Source organism: Crocodylus siamensis, chromosome 5, assembly GCF_052110815.1.
Source record: "Crocodylus siamensis isolate JL-2025a chromosome 5, ASM5211081v1, whole genome shotgun sequence".
Classification (NCBI taxonomy): Eukaryota; Metazoa; Chordata; order Crocodylia; family Crocodylidae; genus Crocodylus; species Crocodylus siamensis.
The window spans coordinates 130,373,262-130,396,409 of record NC_143399.1 but is presented as its reverse complement, the minus strand read 5'-3'; the positions used below and the strand labels follow the sequence as shown (position 1 = coordinate 130,396,409).

General features: G+C 42.3%; 1 protein-coding gene across 3 annotated transcripts in view; it reads right to left on the bottom strand.

Moving 5' to 3' along the window:
- MYRIP (myosin VIIA and Rab interacting protein) overlaps positions 1–23,148 on the bottom strand; it is a 396,401-nt gene that overhangs the window by 34,082 nt on the left and 339,171 nt on the right. For all 3 annotated transcript variants that reach the window (XM_090050365.1, XM_090050364.1, XM_090050366.1), the window contains 3 exons: positions 14,738–14,915; positions 8,362–9,014; positions 1,397–1,636 (listed from right to left, as the gene is read on the bottom strand). In XM_090050365.1, coding sequence (XP_089906491.1) covers positions 1,397–1,636; positions 8,362–9,014; positions 14,738–14,915 — 1,071 coding nt within the window. The remainder of the gene's footprint in view (positions 1–1,396; positions 1,637–8,361; positions 9,015–14,737; positions 14,916–23,148) is intronic.

Below are 23,148 nucleotides of genomic sequence, written 5' to 3'. Positions count from 1 at the left end.
TTCAGAGGTGACAAGTTTGCTACGTCCAGCTGGGGGAAGAGAGCCCTATATTCAGGTGCATAGTAACATCACATAAAGGGAAACTCAGACGAGAAAGACAAAAAAATCTGGTGGTAAATACAGTCAACCATTGTTGAAATCAAGACTCTCACGGTGGGGGCTGGATTTTAGAACACTTTGCACACACACTGGGTGCATCTACATGTGCAAAAGCTCCAGAAACAGTTTACTCCTGAGTAAACTACTCGAGAGTAAATGCTTCTGGGTATGTGTCTACATGTGCAAGTACACAGGAACAGATTTGCTGCTCTTAGCAGCAGACTGATCCTGCTCCCTACAGCCCTGCTACCAGCAGCCAGGGGGAGCTCTAGGCCAGAAGACAGCCGTCTCCTAGCAGGGGCTTGGACATTGCTCCTTGGCCCCAGCAGCTGCCTGCTGCCGGGGTGGGCTCTGCCATCAGAGCCCAGGCAGGAACAGTGTCCCCCTGCCCCAGGAGTGGGGAACGCTCAGTCCCCATTCTGCGACTGCAGTGCTGGGGCTAGAAGTTCCTTATTTCTCAGTCCAGTCCCTTCTGTTTGTGGGACCCAGACTGGGAGATCCTTATCCAGGGTTGGTGCTGGGAGATAAGGATCTCTTAGCCCAGGGTCCTGTAACTGTGGAGCCTGGGCTGAGATATAAGGATCTCCCAGCCCTGGCTCGGCAATCATGGAGTGGGGGCTGGGAGCTTCCTGCTGTGACGCCAGGGGGACATTGTCTTTACTCAAACTCCAAGGGTGGAGCCTGCCCGAGGAGTAGGCAGCTCTTGGGGTTGGGGAGCTATCTCCTGCCCCCTGCTGCCCAGCTGACTGGGAGCACATTTGCTCCCGGTCAGATGTCTATATGTATGCTACTGCGCAGTTACTAACCACAAGTAAATTTGCTACTTGTATTTGCAGGGGGCAAATTTACTTATAATTAGAGCCAATTACTGTGCAGTAAGGATCTGTGTGTGTAAATATGGATGCTTCCAGCTCAGTAATTACCTCTACTGTGCAGTAAAGTGTTTCATGCAGATGTGCCCACAGCGGATCAAGTGCATTGTTAGGAAGGACACTGCCATTCAGAATCTCTAAGATTTTTACACCTATGGAGTCTTGTTGTCGGAGAGAAAGGAGAATGAATAGATAGGAAAACAGACTTGGGAAAACATTAAAAGGGCACGAAATATCCAGCCAGAGAGGCAACAGGAAAATCTGTGGAATTATGTAAGCATTACTGGTAGGCACGTATAAATTCTTCATTTTCCCCCATGAACATGATCTACTCCAGATCTGGCCCCACTACAAATAGAGAATCCTCCCAACAGCAAGGATTCCAATTCCTAAGATATCTCTAGGCCACTGTAGTGACAGCTTACCTTCTTCAGCTCATCCTGTATGCTTTTGCTGTTTTCTTCTGATGACACACTCTCCTTCAGGTTCTCAGATTCTGTTTGAGGCTCTGACTCCTGTTCTTCACCGGAAGATGTTTCCTTGTCATTCATCTTAGCAGCTAGGTTAAATAACCTGGATTTAAGCTCTTCCTCCATAGGGTCTGCTTTGATTTTATCGTGTTGATCCTCACTGCTTATATCACTTTCTGATAAATCTTCAAAATCCTATGATGGAACCAAAACAGTAGAACAATAGAAATAAAACTCAGAGTGAACAAATAAAAAAAAAATCAAACTGATTTTTACCTAAGCTATGTTGAAGTTTGTAATTCATACAAATACATTTATTTTTTCAGGAAATCTGGAAAGATACCATGGTATAAATCTCTGGACAGTTAGATTTTCAACTTGGTATAGATGTGCAGCATGCCTATGTTTCAGCACATGGACTTGATTATTTTTGCTCTCTCCTATTTTACATGAAAAAACACAATAAGTACATAAAAATTAACTATTTTTTTTTACAGGATAATCTCCTCAGGCTTGGGGTGTAGATGGCTGCCACAACAGATAGGGACTTGAAAATGTACATTAAAATATGAGCTTTTCCAAAACAGCAGTTTCTGCAGAGTGAAAATTTATTTTTTCCACATGGACTTCCAAATCATAGCTCTGAGCAAGTGGAGTTTGTACATGAAGAATGGATTCTCAAATGTTTTCACTCTGCTCAGTGCTACTGTAGATTTGTAATGTATTTAAAATGCTGGTCTCCTTAGAACCTTTTCATCCATTTTTTATTCCCTCCTCTTGTTCAATCTACCTTGGGCCAAAGCCTCTTTCACCTTTACGTGCTTACAGGGCACATGTATAGCTGTGCAAGTGCAATTTTTCACGCTGAAGTGGGTTTAAGATTCTCTGTCCATTTGTGGCAGAATAGGGCTGTTCAGGTATGCACATCTCTCTCCTTTTTTTCAGCCCCAAGCACCTGCCTAGGGAGGGAGAAACCCAGGTACTAGGCTCCCCACACACTGGGGGGGATCTCCCACTTCCCAACAAAATGTTCTAAAACCACTGGGCCAGGGACTGGGCATTGCCCAGAAAACTCTCCAGGTTTTCTCTGGAAGCTGGCCAACTGGGCAAAGCAGGTGAGGAAGATACGTAGGGCTAGGAAGAAGTAAGCAAGAGGGAGGATGGCTCAGTGAGATGGATGCAGTCTTGGATAGAAGGAAGGGGCCCTGGGTTCTGGTTCTTTCTTCTGGCTCCCACTGGCTCTTCTGCATCTTGCATTTAATATTTATTGGACAAAATGAATAAACAGCAGTAGGATAGTCCGTCTATTCTATTTTATGGCCAGGGATAAAAGGCAGGTTGACCCTCTTTTCCCATTTCTATTTGTTGTTTTTTGCACCTAAAGTTTTGGGATATACATACAATTATGAGTTTACTTGGGCAATTCTATTCCATTCCTGGTCCTAGGCAGCCTTTCAAGAGGAGACTAGATAGTCACCTTGCTGGGGTCACCTGACCCCCAGTTTTGTTTCCTGCTTCGTGCAGGGGGCTGGACCCAGTGATCTTCTGAGGTCCCTCCTGGCCTTACAATCTATGAATCTATTAATGCTGCCTTCTAGGCATGCTGAGCAAGATAGCATAGGGCAAACTTACCCACACAAACGCAAATAGAATCCAAATTGTATATAAGTGCCCCAAACAACTCTTATACTGCTATAAGGTGTGTAAAGGTGAAATAGGAGGTAGTCCCTACATAGCATTTTCTCAAAGGGTGCTTATGAGGTCAAATTCCAATAGAAACGGTAAGGGATAAAGAACCCGTTCAGAAAGATTTTGCTTTTTGATTGATAGTTCTATCATGGATGGCACTGACATATTGTAGCAACTGAATATGTTGATCAGACCATCGGTTGATATTTACAATTGATGTGGGGGTGAAATAGAGTAGCTAATTGTTGCATGCCATTTTAGAGACACAAATCTGGATTCAAATCCTGGTTAGGAGCTGCAGTGGACATGAGAGAATAGTACTCTCCATGTACAGTAATACTTCTTGAACACGTTTATACTACAAAGCCATCACATCATGTTCTACAGCTGCCTGGCTCTAATAAAAAAAAAGGTATTGCCTATTAGGACTGAGCACACCCAGTGTCAGGGCCTTCAAGAGAACCTGATTAAATGATAACAAGCTGGTAGAATTACACCCTTGTATTCAGGGCCAACAAAATCATATTAGCCTTCCAAATCAAGAACTTGATTGGGGTAAGATTGTACTTAAAGGTTAGTTCCTGGTTGTCCACATCCAAAGTCCAATGAAATCTGTGGATGTTTTTCAGTTTTATGGGCTTTGGATGATGACCTAACTGAAAAAAGGGAGGTAGCTAGTTATGTTAGTCTGAAGAAGTCAACCAGGGGCTTTTACTAGGTGAAAACCAGGTATTCATAATGCTCAACAAAGACAAAGCAGTTTGTAGCTTACATGAGTGGGCAGGAAGAATTAAAGACTGTAGTGAGCACAGGCTTTAATTAAACACATTAGCATATGTTGCAAGCTGCCTTGCCTTTACTTTGGCCTTGTCCTAGCTCCTTTGCATTAAGAAACTCCTTTTTTTTTCCTAGTGAAGACACAGAAGCACCATACTGAGTTTGTTGAGACCATGGATGCAGCTGTAGCTGCTGGTCATCTTTCTATCTATGCTCCACAACTACTTCTTCATTATGAGCAAGCTAGGTATTTTGTAGTTCTTGTTTGCATGCAGAGAGAAATATAACCCAATGCTGTAAACTTAAATCACCATGATTTTGCTACTGGTAAATTCCTGAGCATTCAAACACAGTTAACAGTGAACTGTTTGTAAATGTCATGGTTTATTTTTCTGGATTATGGATTTTTTTAATCAATTAAGTTTAGGTTAGATTAATTTGGGGTCCTTGTCAATTTTTAAAATTAGAAATAAGATTTCTAATTTTACTGTGCATAAGCGCATGAACAAGCCAAAAAACTTGTTCTAGTTGGGGTGGTTCAGTAACAAACCCACATTACGCTGTGACCTATTAAGCAAAGAAACATAAAAATGACCATTACTTCACTGTAGGACACACAGAAAAGAAGCAGCTGTTCTTCTTGTAAATAGCTAAGGTCAAATAATACACTCTACACTGCAGGGGTTCTTAACCTTTTTCGTGCCATGGACCCCTTTGGTAGCCTGGTGAAGCCTATGGACCCCTTCTCAGAATAATGAGCGTCTGTAGACAGGAAGACTATGATCACGTGCAATCTAGCGACTGGTCTAATAACTACCGTAATTTTGAAGTAGTAATGAGCATAAACGATATTTTGAGATATCTGCAACAACTGTAACGTGATATGAAAATATCTGTAATTTCTATTGGTGACAAAGTCACAGGTACTGCTAACACTACTGTGATTTGTTGCCTACATTCATAATTGAAGGAAATGCTAAATTTCAGTTAGAGGTTAATGAAAATAAAGACGTAATTTTTTTCCCATCCAAGTTCACAGACCCCCTGAAATCTACCCATAGACCCCTTAGGGGTCCGTGGACCCCAGGTTAACAACCCCAGCTCTACAGGTAGGAAAGTCTGGGGTTAAAAGGCCCATATTTTCTGTAAATAAAGCACAAGCGCCATCTAGTGGAATGATTAAAGAGTAAACCCTGTATTTCGACATCCAGTTACAGGGACTAGTCAGAGGTACAGACAGTATGTGGAGCTAAATGGTAGGAAGACTGTAATTAGCAGGTGATGCCATTTTATAAAAGCAGTAGCTGTCTTCAAAATAGAAGCAAGTGTCATTCATATAAAGCAATTAAGGTATTGTACTTTCCATCGTGTGTGTGCGTGCACGCGTGCGTGCGTGTGTATTATGGAAAGTGCAGTTCCTTAATATACATCACTATGGATTCCAACTGCACTGAACTATGGAGACCTGAGGAAGGGCACTTTGTGCCCAAACAGTGCTACCAACAATACAGTTTGCCCAGAAAAGATATCCCAAAAAATCCTTGCCCCTTAGACAATTCTCAGACTCTCTCTGGGAGTCTTTGCAGTGACGGGGGAACCTTGAGGTGACTCTGCCCAGCCACAGGAGCTGTGAAGTGCAGCGATGCACCAATCTGTGTATCTGTGGGAGAGGGAGGCAAGTGTGATGAGCAGAATAGTGCTCTCCCCCTACTCTGGGCACTTGAAGAGCATCACCCTGTATATAAGACATTTCATCTGAATTGCTCAGTCTCAATGGTTTAGTTTGAATCAGGGAATTACTTTTGCAATTGCATAGAGGTCTGCCATTCCTCTACTCTCATTTTTCTCAGGAATATAGACTAAGTCTGGATGATTTGTCTTCTTACTCTAACTCATACTGCCAATCCCCTGGATCATTTTCACTGCCTTCCACTAGAATTTTCAATCCTAGCTACATCCTCTTTATGAATGTTTTATTAGAATGGCAATGGCCAGTCTCCTTGGTCTTTCTCACCGGTGATTTATCTACAATGGTTTTGTGTTACTCTTTGCTGAAGGGTATGAGCAGCTATCAGGAGTAAGTTTAAACTATACAATATGTTTTGCATTTCTTTGCTCCTTCCCCTGTGTCTTGCTTCCCTCTTTTGTACTGTAGGACAATCTTGCTACTTTAAAAACATTGCCTTTGTGAAGGTGATTCAGGGCTAAATTTTGCCTTTGCCTTGGTTCTCTGACAGGGGCAAAGAAAAAACAAATAAACGATTTTTGCCTTTTGCTTTATATCTTGTGGGCTCCTTGAACACACTGGAGGGAAATTAAAACCATTGGTGAAAGACACCTGAACGAAGCCTGAAGGTTATTTTCTACACTGGCTGGGATACTGAAGCATATGCTATACCTGCTGCTAAAGCATGCAGCCCAGCGTGCCAACAGGCATCCTGTTCTTTGGAAGCATGGACCTAATCAGGGTGCTCTGCTTCTTGGTACTTCTTGCAGAGCAGCAGGGCGCATGAAGGTCAAAGTATATCCCTGTGCATGCACACACATACACATTTTCCCTCTTGTGCATGCATTTTAATACTTGTAAGACAAGTAGAAAGGGAAGGAAATAAAATTCACTGGCTTCGGCTCTTGCTAAAAATAAATAGAGCATGCCTGGAAATGTACCAGCAGGGGATGTCAATATCTGTCTCTTCTTCCAGAGGGGTAGAGCAGATGCAGAACATGCTAGCAAGAAATAATTTAACCAGTATCCTCAACATCATGAAACACTAGGATCCTGTTAAAAGGTGGGAGTAGGTGAGCAGATATAAAGGTTAGACATAAAGGTAGGTAGTATAAACCAACAAAAAAAAGAACTAACAATCATTGCCGTGAATCTAAAGGGTACAGCAGATTGCCTGTCTACTTCCGAAGTGAAGAATAGGGGAAAGGAAGATTTAATTCCTAAGGCAGCTGCACTATCCTGATGCATTAGAGGATGTCCCAGCCATGGGATTCACAAGACAGAATATCAGTGAGCTACTTGATCCTCAGTGAAGGAGTAAAGGCCAGCTCAGCTTTCCATTCACCTTGTCCAGGTGTTTAGGATTGTAATAGTTGCTATTTGCCTCTGGGGAAAATCAGATCCTACATCGAACTTCAGTCACAGCACTAGGGCATGCACCAAGCAGAGGATTTTTCTGGTTACACTGTTATTGAATTAATTTAACAAAGTACAGAGAAGGGCAACCTAAATGATTGGTGAGTGGCATGGAGTAGTTGCTGTACCAGGAGAGCCTAAAAAGACTAGGACTCTTCAGTTTGGAAAGAAGAAGCCTGGGTGGGGATATGATAGAAGTCTATAAAATCATGAAAGGTGCAGACTAAGTAAACAGGGAATGGTTAATTGTCAAGTCCCAGAATACTAGAACTAGGGGGCCCCCACTGAAATTAGTAGGTGACAGGTTTAAAAATAAAAACAGTACTTTTCTAAGTAACACACAGAATCAACAGCTGTAGAATTCATTACCACAGGAGGTGGTGGAGGCAAATAGCATAGCCATGTTCAAAAAGGGATGGATAAATTCATGGACAATAAATCTATTAATGACTACTTAACAGAATGGTTGGAGATGTTTCGTCTCGCATCTGTAAAGTCATAATTGTGGATACCAGGGAAGGTACTGAATAGGGGGTATCTAGAGCTATCCAGCTCAAAGCTCTGCCTCTATCACATCTACTTCAGCCACTGCTTTACATGATGCTGGGACAGATAGACCATTGGTCTGACTCAGTACGGTTCTTATATTATTAACTTCCTTGTTATAAAAACTATCTTTTGTGGGGAGAAAAAAACACTTTGCCTGCTTCTGTTCTTTTTATATTCATACCTTAGATGTTATATTCTGCCAATTACCTCTTCTTCCTGAGCAATTTTCTTAAACAAAAGCAGTGTGTAAAAACACAAGGATAATCATACATTGGGAAATTAAAACCAGACATTACCTGGGCTATATTTCAGTAACTGCCCATTTGCTTTTACATACCTGCCCATAGCAATCACCATCAGTTACCTCCACTAAAAAGTCATTCACCAACTGTTACTACACAGAAGTATGTGAAATATCTCAGTTGTTTTCTGTTCTAAGAACAGAGAAAAAATGCAGCTTCATCACATGCCACTGCTTGTTAACTGCTGGCAAATTCTCATTTGTACTAGTGACCTGTATGTTGAACTAATGAGTACTGTCATTATCCAGTGGGTGACTGGAAAGAGGAGGAAGCAATGGCTGTACAGCGCAGACCAATCATAGTTTAAGTAACACACCTTCTTTGTACTACATTTAATTCTAATAAGCCAGAAAAATAAAGATATTAGGAGAGCTCCCCATCCTTTCTATGCTTAGCATAGTTGTAAGTATGTCTGAGCTGCTGTTGCATACTTCCTCCTCCTGCAGCACAAATGTAGTTACCTGATTTGAGCTCACATTCTTGTGAGTTTTTCCATGATGCTTTCCTTCGCACCGTTCTTCTGAGACAACTTTGCTTTTTCTCCACCTTCTAGACCTCTTTTCTAAGTCATACTGGACTTCCTCAGCCTCACTGCTGTCTGAATACTCTATACTGGATGTCTGTGGATTGAAATTTACATCCAGTTCTCCGTGCAAATAGGTTCTTTCAGCTTGGGACTTCTCACTTTGAGATCTCCTTTGCAGCCAAGGAAGCTGGCTAGATCCTCCAGCTTCTCTGGAAGAATTTACTGAAGATGTTTCCGAGTCAGAGTATACGGTCTCTGTGTTGGTACACAGTCCTGAGGAAGGGGAGGTGATTGGTTGGTACTGATCATTGCCATAAGCCCATTCTGTGTTGTACTGGGAATCAGTATAATAGCAGTCCTCCGACAACTGCCTTGGTCTCTGGCGCAGCTTGTTCAAGGCCACATTCCAGTCGTAGTCATCCTCGCTGTCAGAGCCCATCTCATCATAGGCAGACACAACACTAGACTCATTCTCCAAGGCTTTGAATACCTGGCTCTTTGGTTTGGCAAGCATTCGAGGGAGGGGCAAGGCGACATTTTGCAAAGCCACCCAGTTTCCATCGGTGCTGTGTAAAACAGGAGGTGGGCCTGTGAAATTAAAACAAGAACAACCCCCCACCCCCAAGAATTATTTTATTACTTCAGTGGGAAAGGCTGATTTGCTTGCTTCAGATTCAAATACAGACTTTAGCAGAAGCTGCCCACTTAATTATGGGAGCAGCACAGAAAGATGGACAGAAACTTGGGCTACGGTGGCTATCAGGGAAGGTAATGAACAGGGTCTAGATACAGCCAGCTCAGTGCTCTTGCTCTAAAGCACCCACCCCTGCCACTGCTGGAGACAGGGTACTCAGCCACTGGTCTGACCCAGTATGGCACTTCTTATATTCTTAAAGACACGAATACGCGATTTGCTACATAGATTCCATATGCCTTGAGTCAGGCGCCTAAAACAACCCAATGTTTGGTGCACATTACCTGCACCACTTCTAGTTGCCTTTCGAGTAGCTGCCTTAAAGTGGTACTGTCTCTGGATTAATTTGCTCTGCTTTCAGGAGGATTTACTAGTCTTTCTGGAACACTGCATGAACATGAGTATACTGCTGCTGGCTCTGAAGGTAACCTATGACTACCACCTGCAGCAGAAGTATTACAGCTACATTCATATAGCACCAGATAGTGTCATGTTATGTCCTCTCAGGAAACAAAGCAAAACACAGACTGGTACTGTGGGACCATTCCAGGAGTGGCCCTGACTCAGCTGACCGCAGAATGCATTCAATTTTGGGATAAAAATCCAATTTCAGGGATACCAGGACATAGCCTTGAAATTTGAAATGGTCTGAAAAATTTGGGAGAGTTAGTCACTTTCACGAGGGATCATATGAAAATGTTTTGTTTAATCAGAAGTCATCACAGAATTATAAAATATATAAGATATAGGATCCAAGGTTATGCTACAGGTTCTTCATTTGAGGCTAAAGTTTTAAATTTCAGAAAAAAAAATATGCAAGAAAAGGGGTCTATTTATCAAAATGTTAAGGCTTAAACAGATTCAAAATTCATATTCCACTTTCTACTGGATGTGAGAGAGTTTTTTAATGTAGTTTGAACATCTGACAGGTTTATTATTCATACTTCCTATAATAGCTGTAAACTAAACAGTGTGGTGAGTTTACATACTCATCTTAACACTTTGAATCAAATTATGCATCTTATGCAGATTCCTCTGACAGGCACAACTGTTTAGATAAATGGTTAGAAGGACACAACATATAAAGTACAGGTACAGTATTACTGTTCCAAATGTTTAAATTTTTCTCCCAAATGATAAAACAGCTTCTGGAACATTCATATTGTTATATGGGAATAACAGGTGCCCCCAGTTTTATGGTTGTAAATATTTGGAAGTCAAGGTAATGATTTTTTTTTTTATTTGACACTGCTGTTCGCCTATTAGAGGATACAATTATGAAATAAATATGCAGTATAGTAAATATGCTTTGAGGTTTGGAACAGTTTTTCCCTGGAGCATAAACAAACCTAAAAAGAAGAAAACAACCAAAACACCAACAAAATGATAATTAAGCTTCTGAATTCTGTTAAGGATTTTTTTTTGTGTATTATTTATTTAACTCTCCTTAGCCCATTTTCATCCCGAAATTTCATATCAATTCAAAGAACTGGATTAATTATCCCAATGAAGTCAGTCACACTCTGGCAAAAAAAAAAAAAATATCAAACAATTTTTTCACCCTTAAACCCATCAAGTGATTTTTGCAGCTCTATTCCTGCTGATGGGTTTGGCTACTCCATGATTAACTGGCTAATATCTGTATAAGCACTGCCTAATATTACTTCTTCACTCTCTCTCAAAACACATGAAAGATCATGTCAATTCACAGGTTGTATCTGGCCCACAGAGCTGCCATCCAGCCCATGGGGCTCTCTCCATGGCCATGTGTCCACAGCACTTTAAAGCAGGCTAAATGCTTTTACACTGCTTTAATGGTGTCGGTGTTTGTACACCTTGGTGGCATATTGCGCATGAATTCCAGCCACTGTAGGAAATTCAGCAGCGTAATGCACCTTAAAAGACTTGGGGCGCAGCTAAACAAATTTCCTTAGGGAGTTTTAGTTTGCTACCCTACAGCCACAGAGTGAAGCACCAGGCTCCGTGCAGCTCCACAGCTCTACGGGAAGCCCTGCAGGCAGCCTGGCAGCAGCCTGGGAAAGCAGGCTCGACCCAAGAAAAGTGGTGAGCCTGATCTCCCCCCCCACCCCCTCCCCGGAGCCTGCCTGCCTGCCTGAGCTGCATGGGGGCCCGGTGCTACCCTCTGTGGCTGCACTGCCCGCTGGGACTGCCCAAACCCAGTGCCTGTGGGCGGGTGCCGCTGCTAGTGTGGAGGGAGCTTCAGTCCCACCCCCCGACCCAGGGATGGCTCCGCATGCCAGCAGCTCACCCTCCTCACCCCGCCACCGGAGAGGCAGGTAAGTGTGAGGTGTGTGTACGACACGGGGGTTACTTTGCCCTAAACTGAAGCGGTGGGTTTTTAAACCCACCGCTTCAATTTAGGGCCCCCGTTTTGTCTACAAACACCCAAAAAGAGTCCAGAAATCTAGTGGCAGGGGAGCAGTCATTATTTCCAGAGCCATGGCATTCCCTGCTGCCAAATTTCTGGACCCGTGGGGAACTCCCCAGGCTGGATGACAGGGCCCCATGCACTGGACCTCTCCAGCGTGCAGTCATGCTAAGGCCTGATCAAGTGTGCAGGGTTGTACCAGTGCACCAGATGACATCTGTGCACTCACTGTCTTATATTAGAAATGACTTCACATGGGATCTAGCCTGTGGACCAGCCCCATGCCACTCATTCATCCCTCAGGGCCACAGAGGGTGAGCACTACAAGCAACTATTACCTGCAAATATGAATAACTGAAATAGATAAAAGCTTTTAAAATTGATTACATAGGTAAAGGACATGAGCTGATTGCATATTAGCAGAGATGCCATGAGAAATGAATCACTATAGAGATCTTGCATATAAATAGGGTTCAAAATAAAGATAAATGCTACTTAATCAGAGTTGTGGAGTTTCAATTCACTTTTTGGAGGCATAAATATCTAATAAGATGCAAGTAAATGAATGATTGGACTGTTGGTATTTGCTGCTATCATTTGGAACTGCTGGTTGAGATCCTTTTCGCTTGAGCAGGTTTTAAAACGGGGTGGCCGACCTGCGACATGCATGCTATAGATGGCATGGCAGCCTTTGTGGGTGGCATGCAGCAGATCAGGGAGGAGACAGTCAGCACAGCAAGAGAGAGGACAGGGAGCAAAAACCAGAGCAGCAGATCAGGCAGGAAGCACAGAGCAGGGAGCAGAGCAGTGGATTAGGCAGGGGAAGGGGATCAGAGTAGCCGTAGGGGAGGATGCAGGGCCAATTTGTGGCACTTCTGAAAAAAACGCTGGCCCCACTGTTTTAACATACAGTTGGTAACTAGAGAACAAAGATGCAGTAAATAATACTGCACAAATCAATACAATAAACTATTATACATAAAACAGTCTCTGTAGTGCACCTTTGTTTTATCCCAGCTGTGACCTCCATGTTAGAAGGCATGAGGAAATAGTATCAGCAGGGAACCTAAAAAATGCACCTTTATCAATCCATCATTCAGCTGTGGTTAAGTAATTGTTAAGTGCTAAATTACTGTGTGGTTTACTTCAATGGAATTTAAGTAAGTGCTTAAATTTAAGTATCTACTTAATTGCCTTGCTGAATATAGGCTTTTGGCTAGAATCCTACTCCTATTCATTTTTTTTGTATAATGCATGGCAGAAGGTTACTCTGAGCAGAAATCTGCATAGCAGTAAAATGAAAATTTGCATAGCACCTGCTCTGAGGAGAACACTTGCGATGCTCACCTGGCCAGCCTAATACCTGCCTTCATACAATAAAGATTTCTTAAGGTGATATCTTTTATTTGACTAAATGTATAGTTGGGACAGTTAGACAAGCTTTTGAATGCAAGACATTCTTCATCAGGTCTAAGTAGTAAACGCCGACACAGCATAGACTTGATGAAGAATGCCTTGCATTCAAAATCTGGTGTAACTCTATTCCAACTATGGAGTTGGGCCAATAAAATATATCACCCTAAGAAATCCTTGCCTCTCACATAATTCCCAGACCATCTTGGCTACAATATCACTCTAACACTACCTTCATACAAAAAGGACACTTTAGTAGAGAAATATCTTTGAAAGAGCCACCCAAATACCCTCCTATAATAAAAAAAACCCCACTGTGACCGTACACTCCACATTTGGAACTGATTAGAAGAAACACTGAACAACTACCTGTACTCAATGAAGATCAGACATTGAGAGAAATACTCCAAGCCTCTCTGCTCCTGGCTATCAAACAACCTCCTAACTTTGTCCAACTCATCATCAGAAGTAAATTCCACATTGCTCAACAGACATCAGTTGGACACAGCCTTACTTAACAAATGCTTCACCTGTCAGCACATCTCCACTGCTGCTAAAATCAACACCCCCCGCCACAATGAACCCCTCAGAATCCATGAACCCTAGTATACATGCCTTTTCCAAAACGTGATATAGCTGATCCAATGCCCCTGTGGTAACTAAATGGATGAAACTAAACAGCACTACGCACAAGAATGAATTCTGACAGAAAAAAAATACGAGACACACATGTCAGTAGGAGCACATTTCTCACAGGACAATCATGTCTTTTTTGACCTTACTACTTCATACTCCAGGAAAATACACCAAACAACTTTAAAAGGTGAACTTGGGAACAAAAACCCATAAGATGGCTGGATACTAGGAACCAAGGACTGAACGCCAATACTGATTTTCTTACATCCTATAATTTACCTGATTCCCGAAATTCTTCCTACACTCTACAGGTGATAATGCTCCTCCGCCCATTTCTTATGTCTAGATTTCCCTTGATGCCAAGCTTTTTTTTTTTCTGTTGCTTGCCCACTACCTCTGGGAATTTCTCCCACCTCCACTTTCACAGCTCTACTCGCTGTTAACAGTTGCTGTGCTTGCTTCCCCCCTCAGACAGGAAGAAGACTGCATTTTAGTCAAACGTTTGCCTGACTTTATCCCATTCAAGCAGCTGCCCCAGTAAAGATATCCCCCTTGCCCCCCAAATCCTTGCCTCATAGCAATAAATACATTGTTAACTCACGGTGTATTTGCTCTTACTTGACTTGTAAAGATATTCATTTTTGATTCAGTAAAGGATAAATTCTGATGTCTTTATGCAGGGGAAACTAACAGCACAATAACATGCACTATAGACTTCATGGGTGCTTACAGACATAACCCACTCTGCCAAAAAAACCCAACCCCCAGCACTTTAGTCTTGGCACATCGCCACGTTGAGCCCAGCACATGCCCAAAAGAGGCATCATGTCAGTTTGACCCAGCTTGCCCAACTTCTGTATAGATCGGGTGCTTCAGCGGGACTTTTTTTGGCACTTTTATCTAATAGCTGATTCAAGCTATTAGATAAAAGTGCCAAAAAAAGCCCCGCTGAAGCACCCGATCTATACAGATGCCAAGCCAGGTAGAACTAATGTGCTGCTTCTTCTGGTAAAATGAATTTTTTTTCCATATCCATCAGCAGCCATTATTATTGTCGTGATAAGTATTGCCAATTTAGTGCAGGCCTTTTTACATCTGCTGTTTGCAGGTCAATAGGAACAGGACATTTGTCCAAAAGGAATAAAAAATGGGGTGTGTACTGGTACAAGAAATATTTACTTATTTCATTTAGCCTGTCCACACTTTTCCAGCTGGGCAATGCAGACACTTTATGTTCCTTCTTTCTCCTGGATTGGCCTTTCTGATGTCTCCAAAGAAGCTCAGACATAGAAGATGTGAGGTCCAGGCCCTTGCTTGGTGCATCTTCCATAGTCAATGAGAACGCTGACTGAGATCTCTGTTGAGATAAAATTCAAAGATTATTTACAAAGAGTAGTAGCCAATTATATAAAATATTAATTGCAGTAGGAGTGTATATCTCTATCACTAACTTAGACAGTGTGCTGCAAAGAAGCATGGCACCATCAGTCCTGGGAAATGGAATGTCATTAGTTTCAAAGTACATTTTAGGGTTAGGCCAGCTTGTTTACATGAGTTTATAATGTTGTTGTTTCTACTGGGAGATGCAGAAAATTGTCTGGGCTACTAGGTACCAGATGGAAATTGAATACCATGGAACAGTGTTACAAATTTGCTTGTTGACATTAGTTTATTTAAGGGCTAGCTAGGAAGGTCTACATCATCAAAGGACCATGCTAGGGAGTGCCACAGAGAAGCACTCCACACTGCTGCTGAATGTTTTCTAATCTACAATGGAGATAATGTAGTTGCTTTAGTTCTTGTGCCTGAGAGTATGAGCTTATTGAACTCACTTAGCACCACACGAAGGGTGTCGCTACACATGCTGTGTCGGTGGGAGAGGCGTGGTTTAATTAGAGTGATTTGGAGAGCTGCTCTAATTAAAGCGCCCATGGTGATTCTTGTATTCAGGATCCTGAGGTTCAAAATGGTGACAGGGGCATTTTAACTAAATCTCATCAAATGAACTTTAGTTAAACAGCCCCCACTGCCACTCTGAAGCATAGGGATGCTGAATACATGAGATGCTAATTAGTACACTCCAGCAGACTTGATTAATTATAATCAAGTCCAGTTTTGGGCTCCACAATTCAAAAAGGATGTGGAGAAGCTTGACAGAGTCCAGAGGAGAGCCACGCACATGATCAGAGCTCAGGAAAACAGACCTTACGATGACAGGCTGAGAGCCATGGGGCTCTTTAGCCTGGAAAAACGCAGGCTCAGGGGTGATCTGCTGGCCACCTATAAGTTTATCAGGGGTGACCACCAGGATCTGGGGGAACGTTTGCTCACCAGAGCGCCCCAATGGATGACGAGTTTGAATGGTCATAAACTCCTGCGAGACCGTTTCAAGCTGGACATAAGGAAGAATTTCTTTACTGTCCGAGCCCCCAAGGTCTGGAACAGTCTGCCAGCGGAGGTGGTTCAAGCACCTACATTGAACACCTTCAAGAGTAAATTGGATGCTTACCTTGCTGGGATCCTGTGACCCCAGCTGACTTCCTGCCCTTTGGGCGGGGGGCTGGACTCGATGAGCTTCCAAGGTCCCTTCCAGCCCTAATGTCTATGAAATCTATGAAATAATATGTTGGAATAGCATCCCTGCGCATCTACAGGCACACTAAAGCTTCAGGATTTCATTGGTTTCAGGGCAAATCACATGTGGAGCAGGCATTGCATGCTTCACTGTGGAGCTACCTAGCGTCTTAGGATGCTGTAAAGATGCCTAAGGTGGCCCATGGTTCTTTTCTGTTTATTCATATACTGTCTACTACATACTGCTTCCCACTGGCTAACTGTGGATGCTACATTTAAAAGGTTAATAAAAATGGTAATAAGAATAAATTAAAAAACAAACCAAAATAAATCTGCAACTCAACCAACTTTAATGCTTCAATTTTCTTGCCTCCCAAAGTATACATATAGGGTAGACTCTACTGTGCAGTTTTATTGTTTTGGTCAACAGATTTTAACAGATGCTATTTATTTCTAATACGTGGTCTGTTATACCATATTATTTATAATTTATAAGACCTATTGATCTATATCTTATGGGAAAATGTTTTCTTAAAGATCCATATAATCACAAGACATTTTAGTGTATTCTTAGCCACTAAATAAGCCACTAAATTGCTTGAGTTAGAGACAAAGGTGTAGGGTTTTATGAACCAAATAAAAATGAACTGATAAAGAAACATACAGGTATGTGCCCTCTTATTTTTTAAATTACCATTTCTTTTTTGGATTTAAAACTATACTGGCAAAATTTTGTGAGTGTTCAGCACATTCGCAAACGAGGCTAGGTGTACAGTATTTGAGCAAAGAAATGTGGAGATCAAATTCAGGTTAGGATTCTAACATTTTGTTCATTACCAACAGAGAGCATTTAGTTGCATTCCTTTCTTTTTCTTATAATGGACAATTTTACTTTCAATTGCAGCATCTACTTCAGCTGCCTGAATGGCAAAGATCCTGCATTTTCAAATAGCAGCCTACTTTTCTAATCAGTTTCTTACGATGAAAATCTGTCTTTGACTGTTCGTTAGAGAGGCCAGAAATAAGAAAATGCAAGTAAAAGACTGTCTTTGCAGACCTCAGTTAAATTAAATGGTATGCTTTGAGGCTGTCCAGTTTCTTTATACAGGGAGTGTTAGCATTTTAGACCTCTGTATTCTTAAACTGATGTTGAAAGTACAAATAATTTACCAAAGTAACCCCCAAGATAGACCCCCAGCTGCATCAGAGCCCTGCTTAGTATAGCTAAGACAGATAGATAAGTCAATGCTGACTTTAAACTATTTTCATGCCCTGAGTCCCTGGGGTAGCATCAGTTTTAAACCCCATAGGGGCCATTATATTGGCATGGACTGAGATTCCTGCATACCACTTCTCTGGCTATGCTGTCTGAAACAGTAGCCAGGGATTCCCCCTATGCCAGGGGAATTAATTAATTGTGAAGCACTCTGTGATCTTGGCCCAGCTCTAGGATTTCATAAGGGAATTAGTAAAAAGACAATGCATTAAGCAATAGGGATTAGCTAGGCTTCAGGACTGAGTAAAAGCCAGAATTATTGGCCTTCAATTGAATCTCCCATATATATATGTAATGAACTTGCAGTAACGTTAATCCTGAGAATGATTAATCCTGAGGGGTTCTACTGCAAAACTCTACAATGCCCAATTTCAAATTCCAGGACATGAGTTAACAGAAATCTATTGACAGCACTGTGGGCATGTCTACACATGTACTTTAATGCACAGAAGACTATTTTATTGCACATTAAAGCGTCACATATAAAAATTGACATTATGCTGCTGTGCAGTAAAATAGTCTATTGTGCATCAAGCGTCACTAAAAAAGTGTGCAAATGAGCTACTGTGCATTAGCGCAGCCTAATGTGCATTAATTTAGTATCTCACATTAGAAGTACTAAATATAATGTGCATTAGAAAAGGCGCATTAATACATTTGTAAACATGTCCTGTATAAACTAAATCCCATTTACATGTTATGGCATTTTCTTGATATCTCATAAAAATCTTTAGTTTTTGAAATAAACGCATGTCATTGCACAAAGTATGATGAATTTTAACAATCTAGGCTAAAACAAACCTTTTAAAAAATGGAAGGAGATTACTGAGAGCTGTACTACCCTGAAACTTTATCAACATTTTAAAGTGGACAGGCATATTTACACATCTCTTTATGGCAGCAACTGTTACTAGAAGAAATTAGAGAATAAAGATTTTTTCTGTATTTTTTAAAATGTGTACACATGTACTTTATGCATATGTCAGTTCCACTGGTACTTTCTATCCAGACATTTGCTCCTTATTCTTGGTCAGTGGTTTTCAAACTTTTTTCTTTTGTGGAACCCTAAAAAATTTTGAATAGAGATGTGGACTCCTTTGGAAATGTTAAATGGAGATGTGGACCCCTTTGAATTGTAAGTGTGGGTATTGACATACTTTGATTGATCACAGTAATCTTCTGCGGACCCTTTAGACATAGGGGTCCATGGAACAGATTGAAAAATCACTGTTCTAGGTGAAAAGACCCTTATCAATGTCAAGGAAAATAGAGTGCTACATCAGAAGGGAGTTTACTTCATATTGAACACTTTAACCTTTAAAGAAAGTATACATAAAGCTTTATAACTCATGTTAATTTTGAGCTATATGCCTATCTCTAAGCTAGTGATTCTCCACCTTTTTAGATTTGAAGCACCCATCAGAAAATGCCTGCTGTTAATTGTCACTCTTTTTTTGACTACAGAAAAACAACAAGTAATTCTTCTGTTGCAAAGAACTCAGAAAGACCACAACAGGCCAGAATGTTTTTAACACTGGCTTTCTACATGAAAAATCTGGGTTTATCTTGTGAATTATGTTTGCACACCTAACAGTACTAACATTCTGCAGAACCCCACAGTGCCTTTGAAAGTATCTCAAGACATCTCAGGGTGCCACAGCCCCTTGATTGAGAATCACTGCTCTCGGCTTTTTTAAAGCTTCGGGCAGATCTTCATTTGGCTAACACCATCTAGCCTCTTGATTTATTTTAGAAGTACCATTATTGAAACACACTATTGACACTTCTACAAATCATTCCTAGTATAGGAAATTACTTCGTATTTTAATTTCCTTCCATCTTCCAGAATTTAATAAGACAAAATCTGTACAATTACTTTTATTTCACTACTGTCATCTCCAGATACAGACACTGCAGTAACATAGGAAGTCAGGAGATGGGAGCACAGCCACAAATTTGCTGCATAAACTTGAGTAAGCCTTAACCCCTCCGTGGGTCTGTTTACTCAGTTGTAAAATGGGAATAATCTAACTCCCTGCCTTTATAACTAATAAAGCTTAGGTAATGCTCTAATACGATTTATGATCTTGCCTGAAAGATGCTATGAACTATAAATTCATCTTTGTCTTCTGTTTAAATATTATCAGTAGCTGCACTATCAACTTCTCAGCTGCATTATTACAGTTTCATAGGCATCATGGTGAAAGTGTGTCTGCAGTTATAGTACAGTCACTGTAGCTTTTGTAGAGATACCTGAGCTAGATTTAAACTCGCTGTCTTGGGTACTGATAGTAGTATAATCTCTTGGAGCTAAGCCAAGAGCTCAGGGCAGGCTGCAAAATCTGCATGAGAAGCTGAACAAATACCATCACTTGTATTCCATGCAGAGCTCTGTGCTGCCAGGCTTATGTCTCTAGTTAAAGCTAGCTTGAGTCTGTCTATGTGAGCTGTAGTTGCTGCACTGCAGATGTCCCCTTAGGATGGATTTGAAGAAGAAAGGGTAGAAGTCTAAAGGATTTTGGAGGGAGAAAAATAGAGTAGGGCTTGATGTGCAGGGCCTTAATGATAAGGGCAAGAATCCAATGGGGAGACAGCATAGGGAGAAGAGACATGATCAGATGGGCATCCTAGGAACTAGAACAGGGGTGGGCAAAATCTGGCCTATGAGGCCATTCTATCTGACCTGTGGGGCCCCTAAAAATTTTAGAAAATTAATATTTATCTGCCCTTGGTTCCTGTAAAAAATGACAGGAACCAGGGGAAGTAGGACCCAGGGGAAGCCCTGGTGGGCTCCCACAACAGCAGGGCCTGCCTGGCCCCATCGCCTGGGACCATGTGGCTGCCCCACCCGGGAAACTTAGGTAAGGTGGGTGGGGGAAGGGCAGGAAAGGATCCCAGGCAGGGAAGGAGTCTGGGGAAAAGCTGAGTAGGGAGAAAAGCGGCCCCTTCCCCGCCTTGAACTGCAGCCATTCGCATCCTGCCTGGGGCTGCCTGTGCCTGCTCAGGACAGCCCTGTGTGGGCTGCGAGCAGCTGCAGCAGGGAGCGCTGCTATGGGCCAGGTGAGGGCCTGCTTTTCCCCTTGCTCAGCACCAGCTCCTTCCCTGCCAGCGAGCAGGGGGTTGGGGCTGTGCGCTGCCCCCCACCTGTACTGCAGGGCTGGGGGGCACTGGGAGTGAGCAGGCATGGAAGCCAGCAGGAGCTTGGAGCCCACACCGGTGTCCCAGGGCCAGTGCCAGAAGGGCCCAGAGCAGGGCGGTAGGGGTACAGGGTCCCAGCGAGCAGGGGCTCTATGGAGCCAGGCCAGCTCCACCCTCTCCCTCCTGGTGCAGCCCAGCCCGGCTCCACAGACCCCTGCCAGCCTGTGCCCTGCTCTGGGCCTCGCTGGTGCTGGCCCTGGGATATTGGTCCCAAGATGGTGACCAGGAGGCAGGGCACCTGTCAAGGGGCAGGGCTACCCATGTGGCCCTTGACAGCTTGCCAAAACTGGGTAAGTGTCCCTCTGCCCAAAATAATTGCCTACCCTTGAACTAGAATAAGTACAATAAGAAGCCAACGTGAAAACTGACCATGGAAAGCTGGGCAAATATCTTTATTTTCCAGGCTTTCAATTTACCTGGAAGCTTACACCAGTCACACAGGACTTATTCCTGCTCCTATCTCAGAATATGGAAAAATGCCTGCTGAGCTGAATGGTGAACAACCCTATAGAACCCTACCAGCTTTGCTGGCTTTTCTGTTGGACATGAAAGAAGGGAAATTAGTCCTGACCTAGGAATCAGAATGATGTAGGGCCCAAGAAAATGTTCTTGTATCCCACTTACGGAGATATAGCACACATGGCACTTTTATTTAAGGCTATTTTAACAGTGAGTACAGCAGCAAGGGGAGGACACACTTTCTGAATCCTTGGACCGTATGTACAACCTATTTTCAAGATAAAGATACACTGTATAGTCCCTTCTACAGTCTGTGAAACACCCAGTAGTAAACAACTAGGTTCCTCAGTTTTACACCTTATAACAGGGAAAACACAGTAGTATTTCTTTGTGGCAGGCTTATTGGAAAAGCAATGACAGATAGAAGACATGACTAACAACTTCAGAGGCTAAATCTGTAGGATGTTCATCTTTTAATTTACTGTCATTTTGGGTCCTTGGAGGTCAATTGAGTTTTCCCCACAAAACCACATTCCCAGATACTGCTGTTTGCTGAGAGTTGCCAGATATTATTTACTATCTTCAGAATTTCTGAAGAGTGCTCAACTCTTTACAGAACATAAGGTAGACAAGACCCTGCCACAAGGTATAACGCCAATATGTGAAGGAGTGATGGAAATGTAAAGGGTGACAGCTCAATGCTGATAGGTTACACAAACAAGTAAATTAGGAATACGTGTACAAATACAAGTCTGGCTTGCTCCATAAGGTCCAAAAGTGTTCATTTGTCATCACTGTCCATGGATTTTTTTGGCTACTGTGATCTTACTCAGATTACCTCTCCCTGGAGGACAGCAGTGAGTTGGCTATTGGACAAGGACAATTCTATACCTGTTTAGAGGTAATGTGAGAAAAATGAGGGAAGTTTTAGTTTCCTTGCAAAATGGGGAACAACACACAGCCACAAACAAGGGCCGTGTCCATGAAAAATATAATTAAATCCTCTGCAACACATTGAGATAGGCTGTTGTAAAAGATAACCCCATCAAGAAAAGGAGGACAGATATCCTGCTTCTTTTGGAGTTAGGCATCAGTTACTGCCTCAGGCTGCACTACTGGAGTTATTTTCCTCTTCCTCTTGCTGATGTCACAGGGAACTCAAGGACAGAGGAAAGTCATGCAGTGCTAAAAGGAGAACAAGTCTATCTATCAATGCCCACATGCCTTAATTGAGCATTTGAATCCAAGGAGCGCAGTGCTACCAGACGAGACCTAACAGCCTGCCATTGAACTAGCACTCCAAACTGCTCCATTTACTCCATATATCTGAAGAGATTTAAATTGAATGGAACTGATTGCATTCTAAAAAGTCCTTGGTAGGCTATTCTTGCTGCTGATGTAAGTTTTAGCTTGAGGTTATAGGAAAAAATATTGTGCTTTATTCTGATAACCATGGTGGGGGGTGGGGAATTGAAATTGTTAGGAGTTGAAATCACTGGTGCAAGCATTAGTAAGTGAGCCAGCTGTAGAAAAAAGGAAAGTCATTGCTCATAGCCAGCGCAGGAATAAAGGGGAAGGAACCACCACCTGGGATGAGAACAAAACAGACTAAATCTGGCAGCATGATGTTTCAGCTAAGTGGCTTCTTCAGCAGTCAGAACACAGAAGCAATCACTTAGCTAGAACATATGTCTACCAGTTCCATTTTTGGTAGTATTACAGAGATTTATGATTGTTTCTAGCAGGCGGATGATTGGGATTCACTTTTATTTCTTCCATATTTAATGGCAGAGGAAACATGTTAGTTCCTCATTTACAGTATGCTGACACATGCAGAATTAAGGTATTACTGTAGCCAGGTAGAGATATTTATATGCATGGGTGACTGAAGCCACCTTACTTGGGGGGTGACCAGTCAGCAACTGTCACCTAAGCGGGGAATGTGGCCAGTCAGGGGGTGCACCAGCACTCTCAGGGGGTGCATGTGCACCCCCATGCACTCCCTACATGTTGCCACTGTTCATATGACCTTTACTCTAGCTATTGTAAGTAACAAGAAGAGTGAAGACTACATGGGCTTCAG